Source organism: Mauremys mutica, chromosome 6, assembly GCF_020497125.1.
Source record: "Mauremys mutica isolate MM-2020 ecotype Southern chromosome 6, ASM2049712v1, whole genome shotgun sequence".
NCBI lineage: Eukaryota > Metazoa > Chordata > Testudines > Geoemydidae > Mauremys > Mauremys mutica.
The window spans coordinates 42,305,059-42,323,467 of NC_059077.1; the positions used below are offsets into that span (position 1 = coordinate 42,305,059).

Below are 18,409 nucleotides of genomic sequence, written 5' to 3' on the forward strand. Positions count from 1 at the left end.
ATTGCTTTATTTAATACTAGGTAAAAAGTGACTTTTTGGAAAGTCCCTATAATTTCATCCCTAACATCTGTTGCTGAGACAGTATGAGATAGTTACCCAGGATTCTCAATGTCCAGTTACACATTGCTATGGAGGATGGTAACTGTGGACATGCCAATGCGACTGAAATATAATTTTGACAAAGTCTGTAAGCAAGTGGATTCACCTACCCACATTAGGTTCAGTTGTTTGGCATGGCTGTAATTAACATGGTGGAAAGCTATTGTTCAGATAGCACCACTCCCTGCCAACTCTAGATGGGTTTCTGAATGACAAGGATCAGGGATGGATACAGTGTTATAAACAGCCTTTGACTAACTGCATTTGGTGCCCAACTTAAATACAGCCGCAAACCCTAATGTAGCTACATAGTACAAGACAAGCTTCACTAGCTGTTTAAATATGAAAGAAATCTTTCCTATGCTTTTCCAAGTTATATTATTTCACTGCTTTTAGCAAAACAACCTTTCAGCAGTTAATGGCAGCGATACTACTTCATATTCATAGACCACCACAATTTGCCAGTCTTGCCTAACTGGAAGAAAATACCTGTTTCTTTGCAATTGTTTCTTGCAATTTACTTAAGATACTGTACCAGAGAGACCTCAATATTGATGGAAAATGATATTAAATTATACATTTTTTGATGATAGGTCATTACAAACTTGTTTGCATCTTTACTGAATAATAAGACATAGCTACAAGTAGGTTATAGTCACAATACGTGAAAATAACAATACATAACTAGCTAAATTTAATATGTCACAAAATGTTCAGTCTAATCAAAGAAATTCCATGAGGTTTCTGTTTGACTCCCAATGACAAGCAAATGCCAGGAAGATAACAACTCCTTAACCATAACCCATGTTTATTACCCCTAAGAGTTTATACTATGAAAAACCTCTGCTACTCTTTAAAACGCCAGGAAAAACATTTGTAGTTGGAAATATTTTAAACCTTTTTTATTTCTTAAATGTTTGTGAGATGCATACTTGCAATACGTTAACCAAATGCTAAGCTCCTAATATCATTCCTACTGTGGAGGCCAAGAATTAATTAATAAAGGTTTGAAGGGATCTTAATGTATGTTAGCTAATTAGCAGAGGTTAAGATGTTACCCTGTATCTGGTGCAGAGTGAATTGTGTGAAAAGTCGTTACGACCTTATGAATTGCAGTCTTGTTTTCTGTTCTAGTATTGCAGACAAATAAGATAACGAATAGGCTTATGTATAAACAAATGCAAATGTTTACTTTTACTGTCTCCAGGTTTGCTAGCCACTGTCTGTTAAGAAGGTATAAAAATTATTATGATTGTTTACTAATTGAGAGAGATCCGTCCAGGACAAGGGGCAACCCAGTTCCTGACACTCTCTCCCTCTTGTGTTCACTAGAGTATTATAATAAAGTATTTGTTTTTGCTGCACCCAAACATAAAAGCGAGAACTGAGTTTTTCTTCGACACTACATAAATGGTAAAATACTTTATGTACCAAGATGGACCTTGCTAACTAATTACTAATGTAAGAAGCTATTCAAGTATAGGCTATTTATATTCATGGGGGGAAATAATTAATTAATGGCAGTACTCAAGGAATTCTCACACCCAACTCAGGAAGACAAGGATCATCATCTTTCTAAAAACTGTCACATAGAATCAACAACTTCTTTAATAACTGTTTAAGCCAAAGACTTTGCTTTGAGAACAACAACAAAAAAAACAAAAAAACTTTTCTATAAAAACAGGAAGAGTTTCTGGAAACAATTTCATTTCCTGTTGAACTCCAATACCTTTATACATTAACAAACTACATATTCATAAGATGAAGAGGCCTCTAAGGACAACCCATGGAAGTAATCAAACAGTGAAGGGATGACAGCAACCAACTTTGAATCTAAATAAATCTGAAAGAGGTTTGTTTTCCTATAATTTTATGAAAATAAGAAGAAGGGTATAAAACACACCCTCTGCTACCCTGCTCAATCACAATACTCAATACAGTTCATCCTGTCCATCTCTACAAGTAAGCTACCACGGACAGCTACGAAAGAGAAGACTCAAAAGAAACAACCCCATGAAAACCTCACCAAGATTTCAGCATGGTTTGGTGAGAGAACATTAACTAAAACATTAAAACTCTTTTAATGATTTTATTGGGATGTAAAAATGCTGCTGTACCTTAAAATATTAACAGTTTTTCCTGTTAATCACAAGATGGTTAAACCATGTATTCTCAGAGAGGAGACAGAGGCTAAACAGAAGAATAGTGGGGATTTAAGATTGTTGATATTTGTAACTGGTCTGTTTCAAGACAGCTCCTTACAGGACTTCTTCTAAATAGCTAATTTACTTATTTTTGTTGATTTCTTAGGATTTAACTAAGATTGTTTACTATGGCCATCTATAAAACTGACTGTTTTTTATTAATAACTGGACGAGTCCCACCTGCCCTTAAACAAATTGTTTTGCTCATACATAAACAGTTTAAGTATCTAATAAGATACTAAGAGTGAACTTACTGTAATTTGGAGAAACAATAAAATTTTGTCTTAATTTAAGAGAAAAATGCTCCCCAGAGGCAGTTTACTCTCAAGGGTGTAATTTCTTTTAAAAACTCTCCATGCAGACACATACAGAAGAAATCCTAACAGAAGTAACCAGTTTATCATTTATGTTCTGTCATGTGTGTTGTTTTGTTTAATGTTTTCTTTTCCTTTCTTTATAACCATGGTTAATAATTATGATTATTTTGGTTGGACACAATCGTGGTATCCCCTAAGATATGTAAAAGAACCCCTCTGACTAAAATAATGGAGTCACAACCCAGAATTGGCAATAAGAAAAAAAATTAAGAGCTGACTTACCATTTCTTATTTCTCTAAACTAAATATTTTAATAATTTTTAAAATAAACTTACTTGACATCCAACAATTTAGATTAACCCTCTTTTTATCACACAACACATTTCAGGGTTCTAACTATATAGCAAAATATTTCTTTAAAGATATCACTATAAAAAACAAGTCCAAAGATCTATAGTAAAAGAGAATAAATAACCCCCAATACTGTGTGGGAGTCATTAGTTTAACAGCATCAGTTTTACTTTCAAAAATAAGATAAGATATCTTATCATGAACTTCTACTTACTCATCTTTATCCAAAGTTTCCAGGTTATATGCCAACTGTTCAAAATAGTAATCCATCTGAAAACACTGCTCTAATTAATGCATGGCGAGAGATATAAAAAATGAATCAAAGGCTAATTTCAATAACCGAGCACAAACTCACTAGCTGCACAGTATGATGCAGTCTGTATTTTTCTTCACTCTGATGGCGCTGCTGGAACTTTTCATTATGCTTTGCGATACAGATCTCCTGTAGAGACAAAATATTACCAATATTACCAATATTACCAATTCCAAATATCAACTTATAAAGGCATACTGTAATATTTTACAAACAGCACTAAGCTTTAAAAAGTAAAATTGTTTAAGCAGTCATCATATAGTAATCTAATTTAACTTTTGAATAAAGACACAAAACCTAAACAACTGTGTTAACACTGTTCTTGACTACCACCAGAGCATATATAGGTAGCAGCTACTAGCCAAGTCTAACACCATTACAGATGTAGCACAACTCACTGATTTTTCAAAAAGTTGAGAGTGCACAGCTACTCGTGCAACTCCATTTTAATTGACGTGAGCAATGACTGCTAAATTCAAGCAAAATTAGATAATTATGTATTCAGCTAGACAACTGGCAACTCACAAGTGCAAATTCCTAATTTCCATGTGCAATTGGTGACTGCACACACAAACATGGATGCTATTGTATCTATATTTCTGCACCTGCACCTTATTTTCCAAGAGTCATTTCTGACATGTCTAATTTAAAGAACTGATGAAAAAATGGCTTTTTAGCCATTACACTTACTGTGTTACATTACACACACACAGTTACCTCACATTAATTACAGGAAGTTCTCACAATATTGTAAAGTTGACCAAACTTCAGTTGGATTATGCTCCACATGGAGAATTGATTGCAAGCATGCCCCTCCCTAAGGGGGAAGAGGCACTGAGTATGCTCATCCATTACAGACAAGGCACCATCACAGGCATCATCAAAGATAGTTGATTTGACCTCAGCCATCAATCAACAGACGCCTACAGTGGTGTTAGGAAGATTCAATTAAGTCAAGAAAACAAAGAAATCAAAATGTCTAATGGAGACCAAAAAATACGGCAGAAGCCTAACACCAACTCTCAAAGTTCAAGAAAGGAAAATTGTTTACAATAGAAATAAAAAAGGGAAAATGCTACATTCTTCTCAAAGAGGACCAGTGGGGATAGTGATGGGCAAAGAGGTAGGCAGAGTTTGTGTCCAGCCTCAACCAGCAATGTTATCTGAAAAATTTCAAAGAGCAGACACCTACATGGAAATGCATGCAGGCAATACTCAAAGAAGAATGTAGGTTTATAATGGAATACCCTTCTCAACTATTGGTAAATACTAACACTTTAAATTTTTAATCATTTTATTGGTCACGATATGCCTGATGAATAGGACTGGAAGCTTTAATCCTCTATTTATCCATAAAATAAAGGCACTAGGCAGCAAACGTTTCCTATAAACTAAACTTTGGAGACTACAACAATAAATTTAGAATGTGATAAATGACTTTCAAAAGCTGAGACTTTAATGTTAGATCTCTGTTTTGTTCTCTCTCAAACCTATTAGCTTGGTTAAAAGATTATTGTAACTTTTGGGGCAAGGTACTGCATTTCTAAACTAATATATTTTAAGTTGTGACTAGTACGGTGAGGAGAAAAGAGAAATCAGAGAAAGAAAATGACAAAGGTTACTATACTTACAGATAATTCCTCAGACAAATGTACCAAAAAAGCTGTTTCACTTAAGAGTTGACAATCAAAACAATTTGAAACAACAAAAATGAAAGATGTTTCTAATGAGTCAGGCAAGTAAACAATTAGCACAAAACCTATAGTGAGCTCACTTTCTAGTGATCAAGAAATGACCCATTCTAATATTTTAGGTCTCTATTTCTTTTATATCTAAATAAAAACTCTGATTTGGAACTATTAAAATAAGACCTTTTAAATTTGAGATGCTCATTAGAATGTTGCTCTGATGTTACTTGAGCAGGACTGAATTTACAAATTATACACTTCCATTTACCCCAATTTTAAAAGTTATTAAAGTTAAATGAAGCCCTGAAGAGAGAGAGAGAGAAAGAAAGAAAGTAATTCAAGGTCTTAGATAAAAGAGACAAATATGAAAAGATGACTAAATGTTCAACTTTTATTTTTAGTACTGTTGCCCTTTCTTTGGTTGTAAGAAATGCTGATTATATGCTAATTAAAATAGGAATGCTTAAAGTTAAGATGAAAAAATAAAGGATGGTATCAATGTAAGAAATCAAAGTCTTTGTTCTGATGCTCTTTAATTTAGAAATTAGATATTCAGAAGATCATGCAGACTTAGCTAAAGATCCATGCTATTTGCATTTTACGGCTTTGTTTCAGAAAGCATATGGGAATAGCTCCAAAGAGCAGGCTTTTTTTTATGGATTCTATAGTAACAGGTTCTCTCTCTTTAAATCACTGGGCTAATTTCTACAGTGATATCAACTTGTGCTTCTATTTCTTAAAAAAAAAAAAAAAAACCCAGAAAACCCTCAAGTTTACAAGCTATCTTCACTTTTTCTAACAAAAATCTGGTCAACCCTTTCAGCCTTTGTCACTTAATAAAACTACTTGATTAATACTAGCAAAAACGAACACACATGTTGATTTCCTAAACTTCCGTTGTACTTTGTATTCATATTTAAATGCAATGCATTAAAAAAATTGTCTTGCATGGGTTTGTACTCCATAGCACCATTGTTATAGGCAGCGATGGCCACACTACCTATAGTTATGTTTGCCTAACACTTTCCATTAAAAGATCCAGTTTTCAGTTGCTTGTAACTCTGCCAAATTTTAACAGTGAGTGTAATTAACCAATTTACCAAGAGTTGTGGTAAATTCTACATCACTGGAAATTTTAAAATCAAGATTGGATTTTTTTGAAGACATGCTCTAGTTCAAAATAAATTATTCTGCGTAAGTTTTATTGCCTGTGTTATACAGGTCAGAGTAGATGATCACAATGGTCCCTTCTGTCTTTGGAATCTATGAATTTAACCATTCAGGTTGAAATTTTCAATGTCAGGTGTCTGCCTAAAGTTCTGGGAAAATGTCAGCAAAAATAGTTCAGCCATCATCAAGAATGAGGTTAGGGAAAAGCATGCGTCACTGGCAAAACAATGACTCTTAAAACATCTAGAGCAGCATTTCTCAAATGCAGCCACCATGGCTTTTTGTGCGGTCACAGCCTCCTGGGCGGTGATTGCGGGGACAAACCAGTGTTAAACATATAGATATCACTTTTCATAGAAACAGACTTACTAGCTAGCAAGTCTTAATAAAAAGCAACCAAAAAAGCAAAAGAAACAACAAAAACAAAAAACACAAGAACATGCAAAGTACATTATTTGTTTCTATTCTGTTTGGGTCCAGTAAAGAATAGAGACAACTGAACATTATTTTTATTATTATTTATTATTATTATTATTATTGAGCCTACAGAAACCTACAGAAATAAATTACAATTTGGACATGTATGTGTGCATATTTATTTATTTTTCTTAAAGTTAATTAAGTATTTTAGGAAAAATTGTCAGAGTGGCCTCCAGCAAGAATTGGTGGCCGCACTCCAAGACCACCAAAAAATTTCTTGAGAGCACTCACACATTGGAGCTGGGACTTCATATTTGACCGGGGGGGGTGGGGGGGGAATCGCCCTGGGAACACAGAGATCTTTGCCTGTTGTCATGAAAATCCACCCAAAATTCAGCCAAGTTATAAGCCTCTGAACATCACCTTTTGTAGGTGCTCAGTAGAGGTTAAGGGGCATTTACAAAACTTTTAAAATATTTCACCTCCACTAAGCATGCTCCTCCCCCATAGAGCTCTGTGTCAGCCATACTGAGCAAGGCCTTTCCTGTAATTGTTCTTCCCAACTGCCAGGGTCCCCTGGACACGAGAACAGAGTATGGCGGCCGTGTCTTCTTTGGAATCCAGGCAGTATGGAGAAGGAAACATCCTGAGGAAGAAGAGGGAAAGAGGTTGGGAGAGAGGGGAGAACCCCTGGGGCTTGATTTGCAGAAGTGTTAAGCACTGACCTGCAATTGAGGTCAATGGGCACTGTGCTTCAAGCATATAAAATGCTATCTGATGCCAAATACTCTGAAAAAGTCAAGTCCTAGAGTCTCAAACTGAGCACTCAAAATTAGTGGACAACGGTCAATTTTGTCCTTATTCTCTGTGCCTCAGTTCCCCAGCTTTAAAATCACATGACCTCACAGATGTGTGAAGAAAAAATGACGAATGTTCATGAAGCACTCCAAATACTAAAGTGATGAGTGTGATGAGAAAAAAGTCCATGAGAAATTAAAAATTTGGCATTCGATGCAAGGTTTCGATAGTGTGCAGTAAATAATGCATGAAGCCATAATAAGGATAAAAAGTAATATTGAATAACTATCATTCAGTGAGAACCATCCATCCCGTGTACTGAATTAAGCATCCTTAATTCTGGCATTTCCAAACTGAGTTCTTGACTTTGCAACTTTAATGTTCTTTTAAACAGTTTTAAAAAAAATACATATATAATCTAATCTATCAGGATTGAGGGCCATTTGTTAAAATGATATTACTTCCCAGGAGAGTTTGCAATCTTTGATCCAGCTTGTGATATTCTTACAGAATAGCACCTTACTCCACAAAATCTCACTTACTTTATCAGGACTCACTGGGGAGGTGAGGCACTACCTTAGTGGAAATGTATGGTTTCCTCTTGCACTACTGGCTTTTCACTGATTGTGTGGAAATCCAAGCAGGCCCATGACGGGGGATAGGAAATCATTACTCATGGTGCCTAAGACAGCTTCATTGGCCAACTGTTTTCCCAGCCTGCCTATGATAAGGAATAAGTTCCCAGAGCAAGGAATATTTCAGGATCTTTACAGCTGTTCACTTGTTCCAAGATGTGCTCCCAGCAGGGCCGGCTCTAGGCACCGGCTCAGCAAGCAGGTGCTTGGGGCAGCCAAGGGGAAGGGGTGGCAAGTCGGTGGCGGGTCCCTCGGTCCCTCTCGGAGGGAAGGGCCTGCCGCCAAATTGACGCCGAAGAAGAAAGCAGCATGGTGGAGCTGCCGCCGATCACAATTGCGGCTTTTTTTTCTTTTTTTTTGTGCTTTTCTTTCCCCCGCTGCTTGGGGCGGCAAAAACCCTGGAGCCAGCCCTGGCTCCCAGAAGGTCTTTTTCACACTTTCAGCCTCTCTCTTCCTAATGGCCTCCCCTCTTGATTTTTCTCTTACAAATCCAACTCCCTAATTCAATGGCTGTTTGTTTCAAACAATAAAAAAGAGGTTACTCTGTGCAGTAACTGCAGTTCTTCAAGAGGTTGTGTCCCTATGGGTGTGCCACTTCAGGTGCTCATGTGCCTCTTGAGCCTTTGGAGATTTTCACTTAGTGTCTACTCCGCCCGCAAAAGCGCCTAATACCACCTCGTGCCAGATACAGAGACTATATATGGGCATGCAGGCAAAGCACCCTCAGTTCCTTTCCCACCCAAACATCCCCTACGGAATAATCCAAAGCAGAGGGCAAGAATGCTGGGTAGTGGAGCACCCATAGTGACACATCTAAAAAAACTATGGTTACTGCACAAAGTGAGTAACCTCTTTTTCTTGTCTGAGTAGCATCCTTATGGGTGCTCCACTTCAGGTGATTTCCGAGCAGTATCACCAGATGGAGGAGGGGGCTTCAGAATAGAGTCCAGAACTGAAGCGAGTACTGCAGAACCAAGTGCCACAGCAGATCTGACAACATGAATCAGGGCACAATGTTTAAAAAACATACGTATTGAAGCCCACATAGAAGCCCTACATATTTTAGATACTGGTACATTCTTCAGTAATGCCACAGATGTTGCCTGTGATCTGGCTGAACATGTTTTCACACACACCCCCTTTTTGGGAGAAGAGAACGCCCACAGCATCATAACAAGTGATGATACTTGTTATGTACAGGTATCCATCTTGATAATCTGAGTAGAGATCGAGAACCCCATGAATCTATCTGCAAAGGAAATGAAGAGCCTACATGACTTCCTAAATTACTTGGTCCTATCTAAATAGAAGGATAATATCCTGCTAACACCCAGGATATGTAAATAGGATTCCTGTAGTGAACTATGTGGTTTCAGGAAAAATACTTGTATATGAATGGGTTGATTACGATGGAACTTCAATAGAATTGTAGGTAAGAATTTAGGGTGTGGCTGTAAGGAGAATGTGCCCTTAAAGAACACCATAAAGAGGGGGTGGGAGAAATCTGCCATCATGGCTCCAATCTCTGTGACCCTATGGGCCGATGTGATAGCTGCTAAGAAGGCCATCTTCACAGATAAATGCAACAGAGAACAGGTTACTAGTGTTCGAATGGAGGTCTCATAAGGTAACCGAGTACCAGGTTGAGGTCCCAGGTCAGGGTAGGTGCCTAATCTGTGGACATTTCTAATCTGTCTCCAAACCCTTAGTAAACCTAGACTATTCTGGGTGAACAAATATGGAGAATCCTTCTACCAGAGAATGAAAGGCTGATATTGCAGCCAAATAGACCTTAACTGAACTCATAACTCTGATTTCTTTAGATCCAATAGATCTAAGATGACAAAGTGACACTGATGCAGGCAGGAGGCAGCAATGACACCATCAGTGGAAGAATCTCTTCCATTTCTGCAGGTAAGTAATGCAGGTTGATCTCTTCCTGGAAGTACAAGAGGTGTTACTGAGTAGTAGAGAGCAGGAGGATTCTAGGTCCGTGAACCATCGAGGAGTCATGCTTTGAGGTTACCACTAGGCTGGGATGAAGCACAACCCACAGCTTGTAACGGGAGATGAGGAACAGTTGGGAGCTTGAATGATGGTTGGACTTCTAGGTGAAGCAGGTAAGCATACCAAGCTTGTTTCAGTCATGTCAGCACTATAAGGATAACTCTCTCTGTCCCTGTTCATCATCCTTAGTATCAGTGGTGTTGGAGGAAATGCATAGAACAGACCCTTCTTCCAAAAAAGGCATCTCCCAAGGAGTGGTGGCCCAGACACCTGCTTGAGCAGAAAAGTGGACACCACCTGTTCTTGGAGGAGGTATTGAGATCCATCTGTGGCAGTCCTTATGTTAGGAATATGCTATGGAGAACTTGTGTTCCATATGTAATCCTGTGAAAAGTGTCTGTTGAGGATATCAACTGTGGCATTCTGAATATGTGGGGAGGCAGAGTGCTAAAATTTGGATCTGATGAGCTACACACCAATTCCATAGTTTCATGACAAGATTATGAATCTAAGAGATGATAAGCTCTGGCCATCAACAAATCCAAATATGTCCCCACAAACTGTATCTTCCATACAGGGGTTAATGGGGACTTTTTTTACATTCAGCTGCAGACCCAACTCCTGGAACAGGCAAGGACCGTCTGGGAGGAAGACAGCACCACTTCATAGGAGCGGCTCTTGAATAGCCAGTCATCGAAGTACAGGACACTTCTTGTCAGATATAAACAGCTGCTACTGCCAGGACTTTTGACACCACTACTGGGGCTGAGGAAAGACCAAAGGGAAGCGCTCAGGAGTAGAAATGATCCTGACCTATAGTGAAGTGTAGGTATTTCCTGTGTGATGGGTATAGCATTATATGGAAATAGGCATCTTGTAGGTCGAGAGCCAAAAACCAATCCCCTTTCTCCAGTGAGGGAATTACAGCTGCCAGAGTCACCATCCTGAACTTTTGAGACTTTCTGAACTTGTTTGAGAAGTCTTGGATCTAAGATTGGTCTCCACTCTCCGTCCTCCTTTGGCAGAAGGAAATACTTCAAGTAAAACTCCTTGCCATCCTAAGTTCCCTTTAAGCTGCTCAGAAGGCTATCAAGTGCAATGCACTTCAGGTGCCCCTCCCCCTATGCCATGCTGCTCCTGCCTTCTGACTTGGCGCTGCTCCCAGGAGCCTCTCCTGCTTGCTATGCAGAGCGGGGGGGGGAGGGGAGAGGGTGCGCTGATATTAGGGTGTCCCCCTCCCCCCACATTCCCTCTCCACAGAGCGGGGAGAACGTGACAGGGCTCAGGAGTGGGACAGCGGGAGATAGTTGGTGGCTGCTGCTGTGGCTGCTTTGAGTGCTGATCTGCTTAAAAGGGCAACATACTTAAAGCGGCAACGCGTCTCTGTCTCACACACAGCATACGTCTCCGTCTTTCACATTCACCTCCCAACACATACGTGTATTATTATTATTATTATTTCTTGAAACTTCCTGCAATACACATATATTCTCTGTAATTTTATTCTTTCAATGTGCTGCTGTTTGAGTTTTTTGACTGGTCTATGCATTTCATAATTTTTATTTCTCTCGTACGATTAAATTTAGTTCTTTGAGTAGTGAGTTCTAAAATGCCTAAACCGTCCTGGCTGAAGTAATTATCTGCATGGTAACTTTTTTAAAATGTATATTATATCGATGTTTTTTGTTTCTACTGGTGGCGCACATCCGCACATTACCTCAATAATTTGGTGCCCATAACAAAACTCATTCTGCACATGGATGGGAAAAATTAGAGGGAACATTGTTCCTTGTGAGGCGGAGGAACCAGCTATCTTGCTCCTAATCGAAGGAGAGTTCACTTCTTGTCTCAATAAAAACTCAGAAAGGGGTCCCTGAATGATAGGGAAGGGGGATGGAGTGGAGAGAGTGATGTAAAATGGATGGTATAACTCGATGTTATGACCTCTATGACCCACTTGTCTGTAGGGATCCACCTCCAAGCATGTTGGAAATAGGCAAGGTGATCTCCAAAATGGGGAAGGTGGGGTCATGGGCGCAGCTGTAAATCCAGAGATGCAGGAGGATTTGAACCATCAACCAATCCATTAAAACTGTTGCTTCAAGATGGCTGGGTCATCATGGAGAGCGGTCATGCGGCCCTCTTTCTCTGAAATCTATGTCTCTTTCTAGCGGGGGGTTTGGTGGATCTATGGAACCTTGAACACTGAATGGGATGTGATCTCTGGGCAGTTTGTTATCTACTAAACTTTTTCTTATTTGTAGGTGTATGGATACCCAGGGATAATAAAACAGTCCTAGAGCCCTTTAGCATGCATAAGGAGTCACCCATGGTTTCCAAGAACAGTTTACAACCAAAGGCAAGATCCTCCACAGCGGTCTGTACTTCCCTCAGAAGCCCTGCTCATAACCACAGCTGTGGAGATGGACCTGGCAGTAGTGTCTGCAGCACCCCAACATGCTTGACAGGCAGTTCTGACCACCAAGTGGCCCTCAGATGATGGACTGGAATTGCTCCCTATGTTCTTGTGGCAGAAATTCAATAAAAACTGTGAATCTGTTATGTGTAAAATTATATTTGGCCATGACCACCTGACAATTCGTGATCCTGAAATGCAGGGTTGCTGACAAAGAGGCCTTTCACCCAAAGAGATCCTGCCTTTTCTGGTCCTTATTATATGGGGTAGACCTAGAGAAGCGCTCCCTACTCCACTTATTTACCACATCCACCATCTGGGAGTTGGGTGGGGGGTGGGAGAACAAGAAGTCAGAAACCATAGGGGAAACATAATACTTCTTATCCACCTATTTCCACATGGGTGGAACAGTGGCAAATGTCTGCCACCAGTCTTACCCAGATCTACAAGCGCCTCAGTGATGGGTAACGCCACTCTGGAGGGGTTACGGACTACAAGATATCTAACAGTTTGTGCTGTGAATCACTGACCTCTTCAAGAGGAATTTGAAAAGTGTCAGCTACCTTCTTTATGAGGTCTTGAAATTGTCGAAAATCATCAGCCATGGATGGTGGCAGAGGCATAACCAGGTGTTTGAGGGGAGACCTCCTTATCCACCCTATCTTCCTGAACCTCAAACATCTGCTATGGGAGGGGTGGCTGGGGAGGAGAGAGCTGTACAATTCTGGCCTTCCTATGAAGACTACCTGTGGTCTGGAAAATTGTTGATAGGCTGCCCAGAGATCCAAGTATGGACACTGGGGGTGAGAGGGCATATGGAAGTGGGAGTGGCATGAGGGGCCACCTTGATAATGACCCCAATCTTCCCTACGTCTTTCAGAGAATGGGTTGCTGAAGGGATATGTTGGAGAGGCCTGAACAAAAATAGAGGAGACCAACTGAAAGTCTCTTCTCCTCCTCCATCTGATCCAAAGAGAGAACACCCACCAAAAGTGATGGAGAAACCTGCAGTACTGGAGGACAGTAGTCTGTAGATCAGGGTCTCAGTACCAAGAGATGATCAGTACCCGTGAGTAGTGGGGACTCTGGTTGTTATTGAGAGGTCCTCAGTATATCTTAATTCCTGTGCTATCAAGTAGGGCATCGGTATCAACATAGTAGCCAAAGCCAATGGTGGGTGGCACCACTGCTTGCTTGGTGCCAAGAATGCTGCATGCATGGGTACCAATGGTTTGGCTGAACACACAGGTACCAACAGCTGGGTGAACTCGAGATCACCAGCCCCGAGTGTCTATGCTTGCCCTCCTTGCTGGTAGAGGGTACCAAGGCCCTATTGGAGATCTCTCTCTCCTTTGTGCTCTGGGACTTTATGGCCCCACCAGTACCAGAGGAGAAGCCCTTCAATTCAATGGCATGGGGTCGAGTTGAAAGGTCGAGGTTTCAGAGACCGTAGATCTCCCTGGGACCTGGACCTTTTCAGAGCTGTCTCCTTAAGGTGAAAGTCTGCACTCCTCTTTTTGGAAGTCTTCCCTTTCTTAGGGGAAGCCTGTGCTGAGATAGAAGGGGTGCTGGAACATGTATGGGGGTGGGGGGGAATGGTAGGGGGGTGTCCTGACCTGACTCAGAAGCTGGCCATCATTAGCAGTCTGAGTTTAATCTTCTTGTTTTTCCTTGCCCTGGACTTGAGGGCCAGGCAGAAGTTGCAGTTCTGGGAGACATGGGACACCCCCAAGCAACGGACACACTTAGATTGGCCATCGCTCACATGTATGGCCTCTTGGCAGAGAGGCAACATTTGAAACCTGGAGAACCAGGCATGCCCTGCCAGGAAAAAAAAAAAATCTCCCTGAAGGGAAAGAGGAGTAAAACAATTACAAATATACTAACAATTAACTATAAAAACTAATATTAGAAAAAAAACCCAAAGCACACTCAAGGCAGACACACTATGGCTCCGTCTCAGGCCAAGATGGTTTAGAGGGAACAGAAGGCAGTTTGCCCATGCCTGCCTAATATGGCCTTTTTGACAAGTTTCAGAGTAGCAGCCGTGTTAGTCTGTATCCACAAAAAGAACAGGAGTAACTTGTGGCACCTTAGAGACTAACAGATTTATTTGCACGAAGAGGCACAGGGCGCATATATGGGCCAAACAGACACTGCTAACTGAAAATCTCCAATTAAGGGCTCGAGAGGCAAATGCGCACCTGATGTGGAGCAGCCATATAGACACTAATAGAAGAAAAGGCAGTTGCTCATGTCTGTTCCACATGTCTGTGCACCGGTGCCAGAAGTTTTTCCCCTAGGAGTATCCATAGGGGAGCACCCTAGCAAGCCTGGAGTGGCGCCTTCATTGTGCGGTATAAGGGGCGCTGCACACTTCCCCCACCCTCAGTTCCTTCTTGCCAGACAACTCCGACAGAGGGGAAGAAGGGTGGGATGTGGAATAGACATGAGCAACACATCTCGAAGAACACTAGTTACAGAAAAGGCAACTCTTTTCTTCTTCGAGTGATTGCTCATGTGTAACCCACAATACGCGATTCCAAGCTATATCTGTTGGAGATGGGAAGGAGTTCACAAACTGTCGGGACAGAGAACAGCCCTGCTGAACCCGGTGTCCTCCCTGGTCTGAGAGACAATTGCATAATGCGAAGTGAACGTGTGAACTGAAGACCACATGGCAGCCCTACAAATGTCCTGAATGGGGACATGGGCCAAAAAGGCAGCCAATGAAGCCTGCGCCCTAGTCGAGTGAGCCTTCACAATTAGTGGCGGAGGGATTTCCGCCAGATCATAACAGGTATGGATGCACGAGGTGATCCAGTTGGAGAGCCACTGAGTGGAGATCGGCCGACCTTTCATGCACTCAGCCAAGGCAATGAACAGTTGCGAGGACTTTCTGAATGGCTCAGTCCACTCCAAGAAAAAGCCAGAGCCCGTCGCACATCCAGCATGTTGAGGCAGCTCTCCTCACTGGACGCTTGGGGCAGAGGACCAGCAGAAAAATGTCCTGAACCATGTGATAGGCAGAGACCACCTTTGGGAGGAAAGAAGGGTGTGCGCGGAGCTGGACCTTATCTTTATGAAACACCCTGTATGGGGGCTCGGAGGTCAGGGCCCTGAGTTACAAGACCCACCTAGCCGATGTGATTGCAACTAGGAAGGCCACCTTCCACAAAAGGTGTGACCAGGAGCACGTGGCTAGCAGCTCAAACAGGGGCCCCATGAGACGGGACACCACCAGGTTTAGGTCCCACTGCGGGACTGGGGGCCTAACTTATGGGAAGAGACGATCCAACCCCTTAAAGAATCGGCCAGTCATAGCATGGGAGAATACCGTGTGGCCCTGCACCGGCGGATGGAAAGCTGATATGGCCACCAAGTGCACCTTGACTGACGAGGGCACCAGGCCTTGAGCTCTAAGGTGAAGGAAGTAGTCCAGAATAAGATGGATTGGGGCGGCCCCCGGGGAAACGTCCCACTCATCCGCCCATCTGGAAAACCAAGACCACTTTGCCAAGTAGGCTCAGCATATGGAGGGCTGCCTGCTTTCTAGGAGGACGCGCACGTCCTTTCCTCCCTACCTAACCAGTGAGCAGCTACGCTGTGAGGTGGACTGCTGCTAGGTTGGGGTGGAGGAGGCAGCCCTGGTCCTGGGAGAGGCAACAGTGGGGTGACTGCAAGGCCTGTGAGGGTTCCATACCAATGCTGCCTGGGCCAGGCCGGGGCAATCAGAAGGACCCGGGCCTTGTCTGTCTTTATCTTTTCCAGGACCTTGAAGACCAGTGGAAACATGGGAAAGGCATAGAGAAACTGGCTTGACCAGGACAGGAGGAAGTCATCGGAAACAGCACCCAGTCCCAGCCTCCCTGCCGGAGCAAAACTGGGGGGAGTCCTCAAACTTGGGCAGGGAGCCTCACAGATTGAACTCATACCGGCCCAGGAGAGCCTGGTGGTTCGCCACCCGTAACTGGAAGCTCAAGGATGAATAAATTTTTCTTCCAAATGAGTCCAGCCACCTTGAATCTTTATTTTTCAAATTAGGGGCTAGTTGGCCCTGCCGTTCCCTGTGGTTGACTGACTCGACCACCAGGGAGTTAGGAGCAGGGTGGGTGTATCTATCTTCAAATAAGCCTATAACACATTAAATCATATTCAACCCTTTCATAAGCAGGTGAAATTTCCAGTGAAGTCTATGGAAGCCACACTTGCTTTTACTAGAGCTGAATTGGGCTCATAGAGTCATTACAGCTATTTAGATTTTAAAACTATACTTGTAAAAGCAGCAAAGAGTCTTGTGTCACCTTATAGACTAACCGACATTTGGGAGCATGAGCTTTCGTGGGTGAATACTATACTTAAAAACTATACTTGTGTATCAGGCAGTTCTGCATCTGTTGGCAGATAGAATTCTTATTGCTACAGAGTCACAGGGTTTCCCTGAGAGTCCTAGAATATTAAGGAAAATCAGCAGGCAGGGGAGATCACTCTGCAGCTGATAGAAATTAAAATCATTATATATTTGGAAACTTAGCTGTAGAATGAGAGGCAACAGCTGCTGCTTATGCTGCTAAAAGAGGCAGAAAAAGAGATGGAGAGAAAATAGAAGCAGGAGCCTAAGACACTGTACCTGACAAAGGATAAGTATTCATGCCTCTTGGTGGGTTCAAAATACTTGTGTTCCACTCTCTTAGAGACTGAGGCCAATGAGGCCGGGTTTTGCCACAGGGCATTTGAAATTTTTGCCACCCCTTCGTGAAGAGGCAAGACTATCCTGCCTGGTGGCACTGGCGGAGTCGGCTGTTTGGCCTGGCTGGCCTGGCCCATCGATGGACGACTACGAAGGGAGGCCGGGCTGACATACGACCTGCCGCTATACCTGGACTAGGAGGAATAGCGGCGCCGGGAGCAATGCCGACCACAGGACCACGATCCCGACATGGAGGACCTGTACTGTCGGTAACAGCTGCTCGGCGATCTGCTCCAGTGGGCAGACCTGTGATGGCGAGATGCCAGCAATCGATGCCCGGGGCTGCAGAGGCGGTGCCATGGCGGGGTCCTGGAGCGGGATGACAAACAGGAACGACATTGACGTTCGTGCTGTGACCGACTGCGATAGCCCCTCCAAGATGAGGACCTTTGGAGTCGTCTGCCTCGGTCCCGTCGCTGTTCGCTCCTCGAGGCGGAGCAGTGCCGAGAGTCTCAGTCAGACAGAACCCAACCAGACAGCCTGGTGAGTGTCGAAGGAGATCCACGTGGACTTTGCCCTGGACGAATGCTGGGTGGTGAACGGCGTCGGGAACGTTCCCTCGACCGAGACTGGTACCGAGCTGGGGGCAACTGCGGAGATCCCAGGAGTGGCTTGCCTCTGGAGTGCGAAGCTGACATCAGCGGTGCTCCTGGTACCGGCATGGATGTAACATCCCAGGCTGCCTGCAGGGCCTCCAATGTGGAGGATATCCGGGGAAGCCAGCTCTGAATGGGCCAGGCTACTCTGCTCGATTTGAGTCAGAAGCCTAGAGGCCAGTGGGGATCGAGGACTGCCCAACATGGGTCTAGCCTCTGTCCCGGGTTTACTCTGATGCCGCACCGAAGAAGGCCTCTTCCTAGCCTTCTTGGCATGTCCTGTGGATGGGGAGCGGTGCCAACTAGTCGATACTGCCGCAGGGTCATCGCGTACCGACACCACGGTGCCCGGTGCCGACTCAGAGCGGTGGAATGGAGCCGGGGTCAGCACCGACTCCATCAGAATAGTCCAGACCCTGATGTCCCTTTCTCTCTTGGTACGAGGCTTAAATGACTTGCAAATCTTGCAGCGATCACTGAGATGGGTTCCCCCCAAAAAGCTTAAACAATCTGTGTGCAGATCACTCACCGGCATAGATCGCCTACAAGTGTCGCACAACTTAAAACCTGGGGCACGGGGCATGCCCCGGCACTCTAGCTAAGCTAAGCTAAACAATTAACTAACTACGGGTACCATACACTGAA

General features: G+C 43.0%; 1 protein-coding gene across 3 annotated transcripts in view; it reads right to left on the reverse strand.

The window, feature by feature from the left end:
* The window catches only part of JMY (junction mediating and regulatory protein, p53 cofactor), a 132,665-nt gene that overhangs the window by 31,702 nt on the left and 82,554 nt on the right, over window positions 1-18,409 (reverse strand). For all 3 annotated transcript variants that reach the window (XM_045020755.1, XM_045020756.1, XR_006580346.1), the window contains one exon: window positions 3,327-3,413. In XM_045020755.1, coding sequence (XP_044876690.1) covers window positions 3,327-3,413 — 87 coding nt within the window. The remainder of the gene's footprint in view (window positions 1-3,326; window positions 3,414-18,409) is intronic.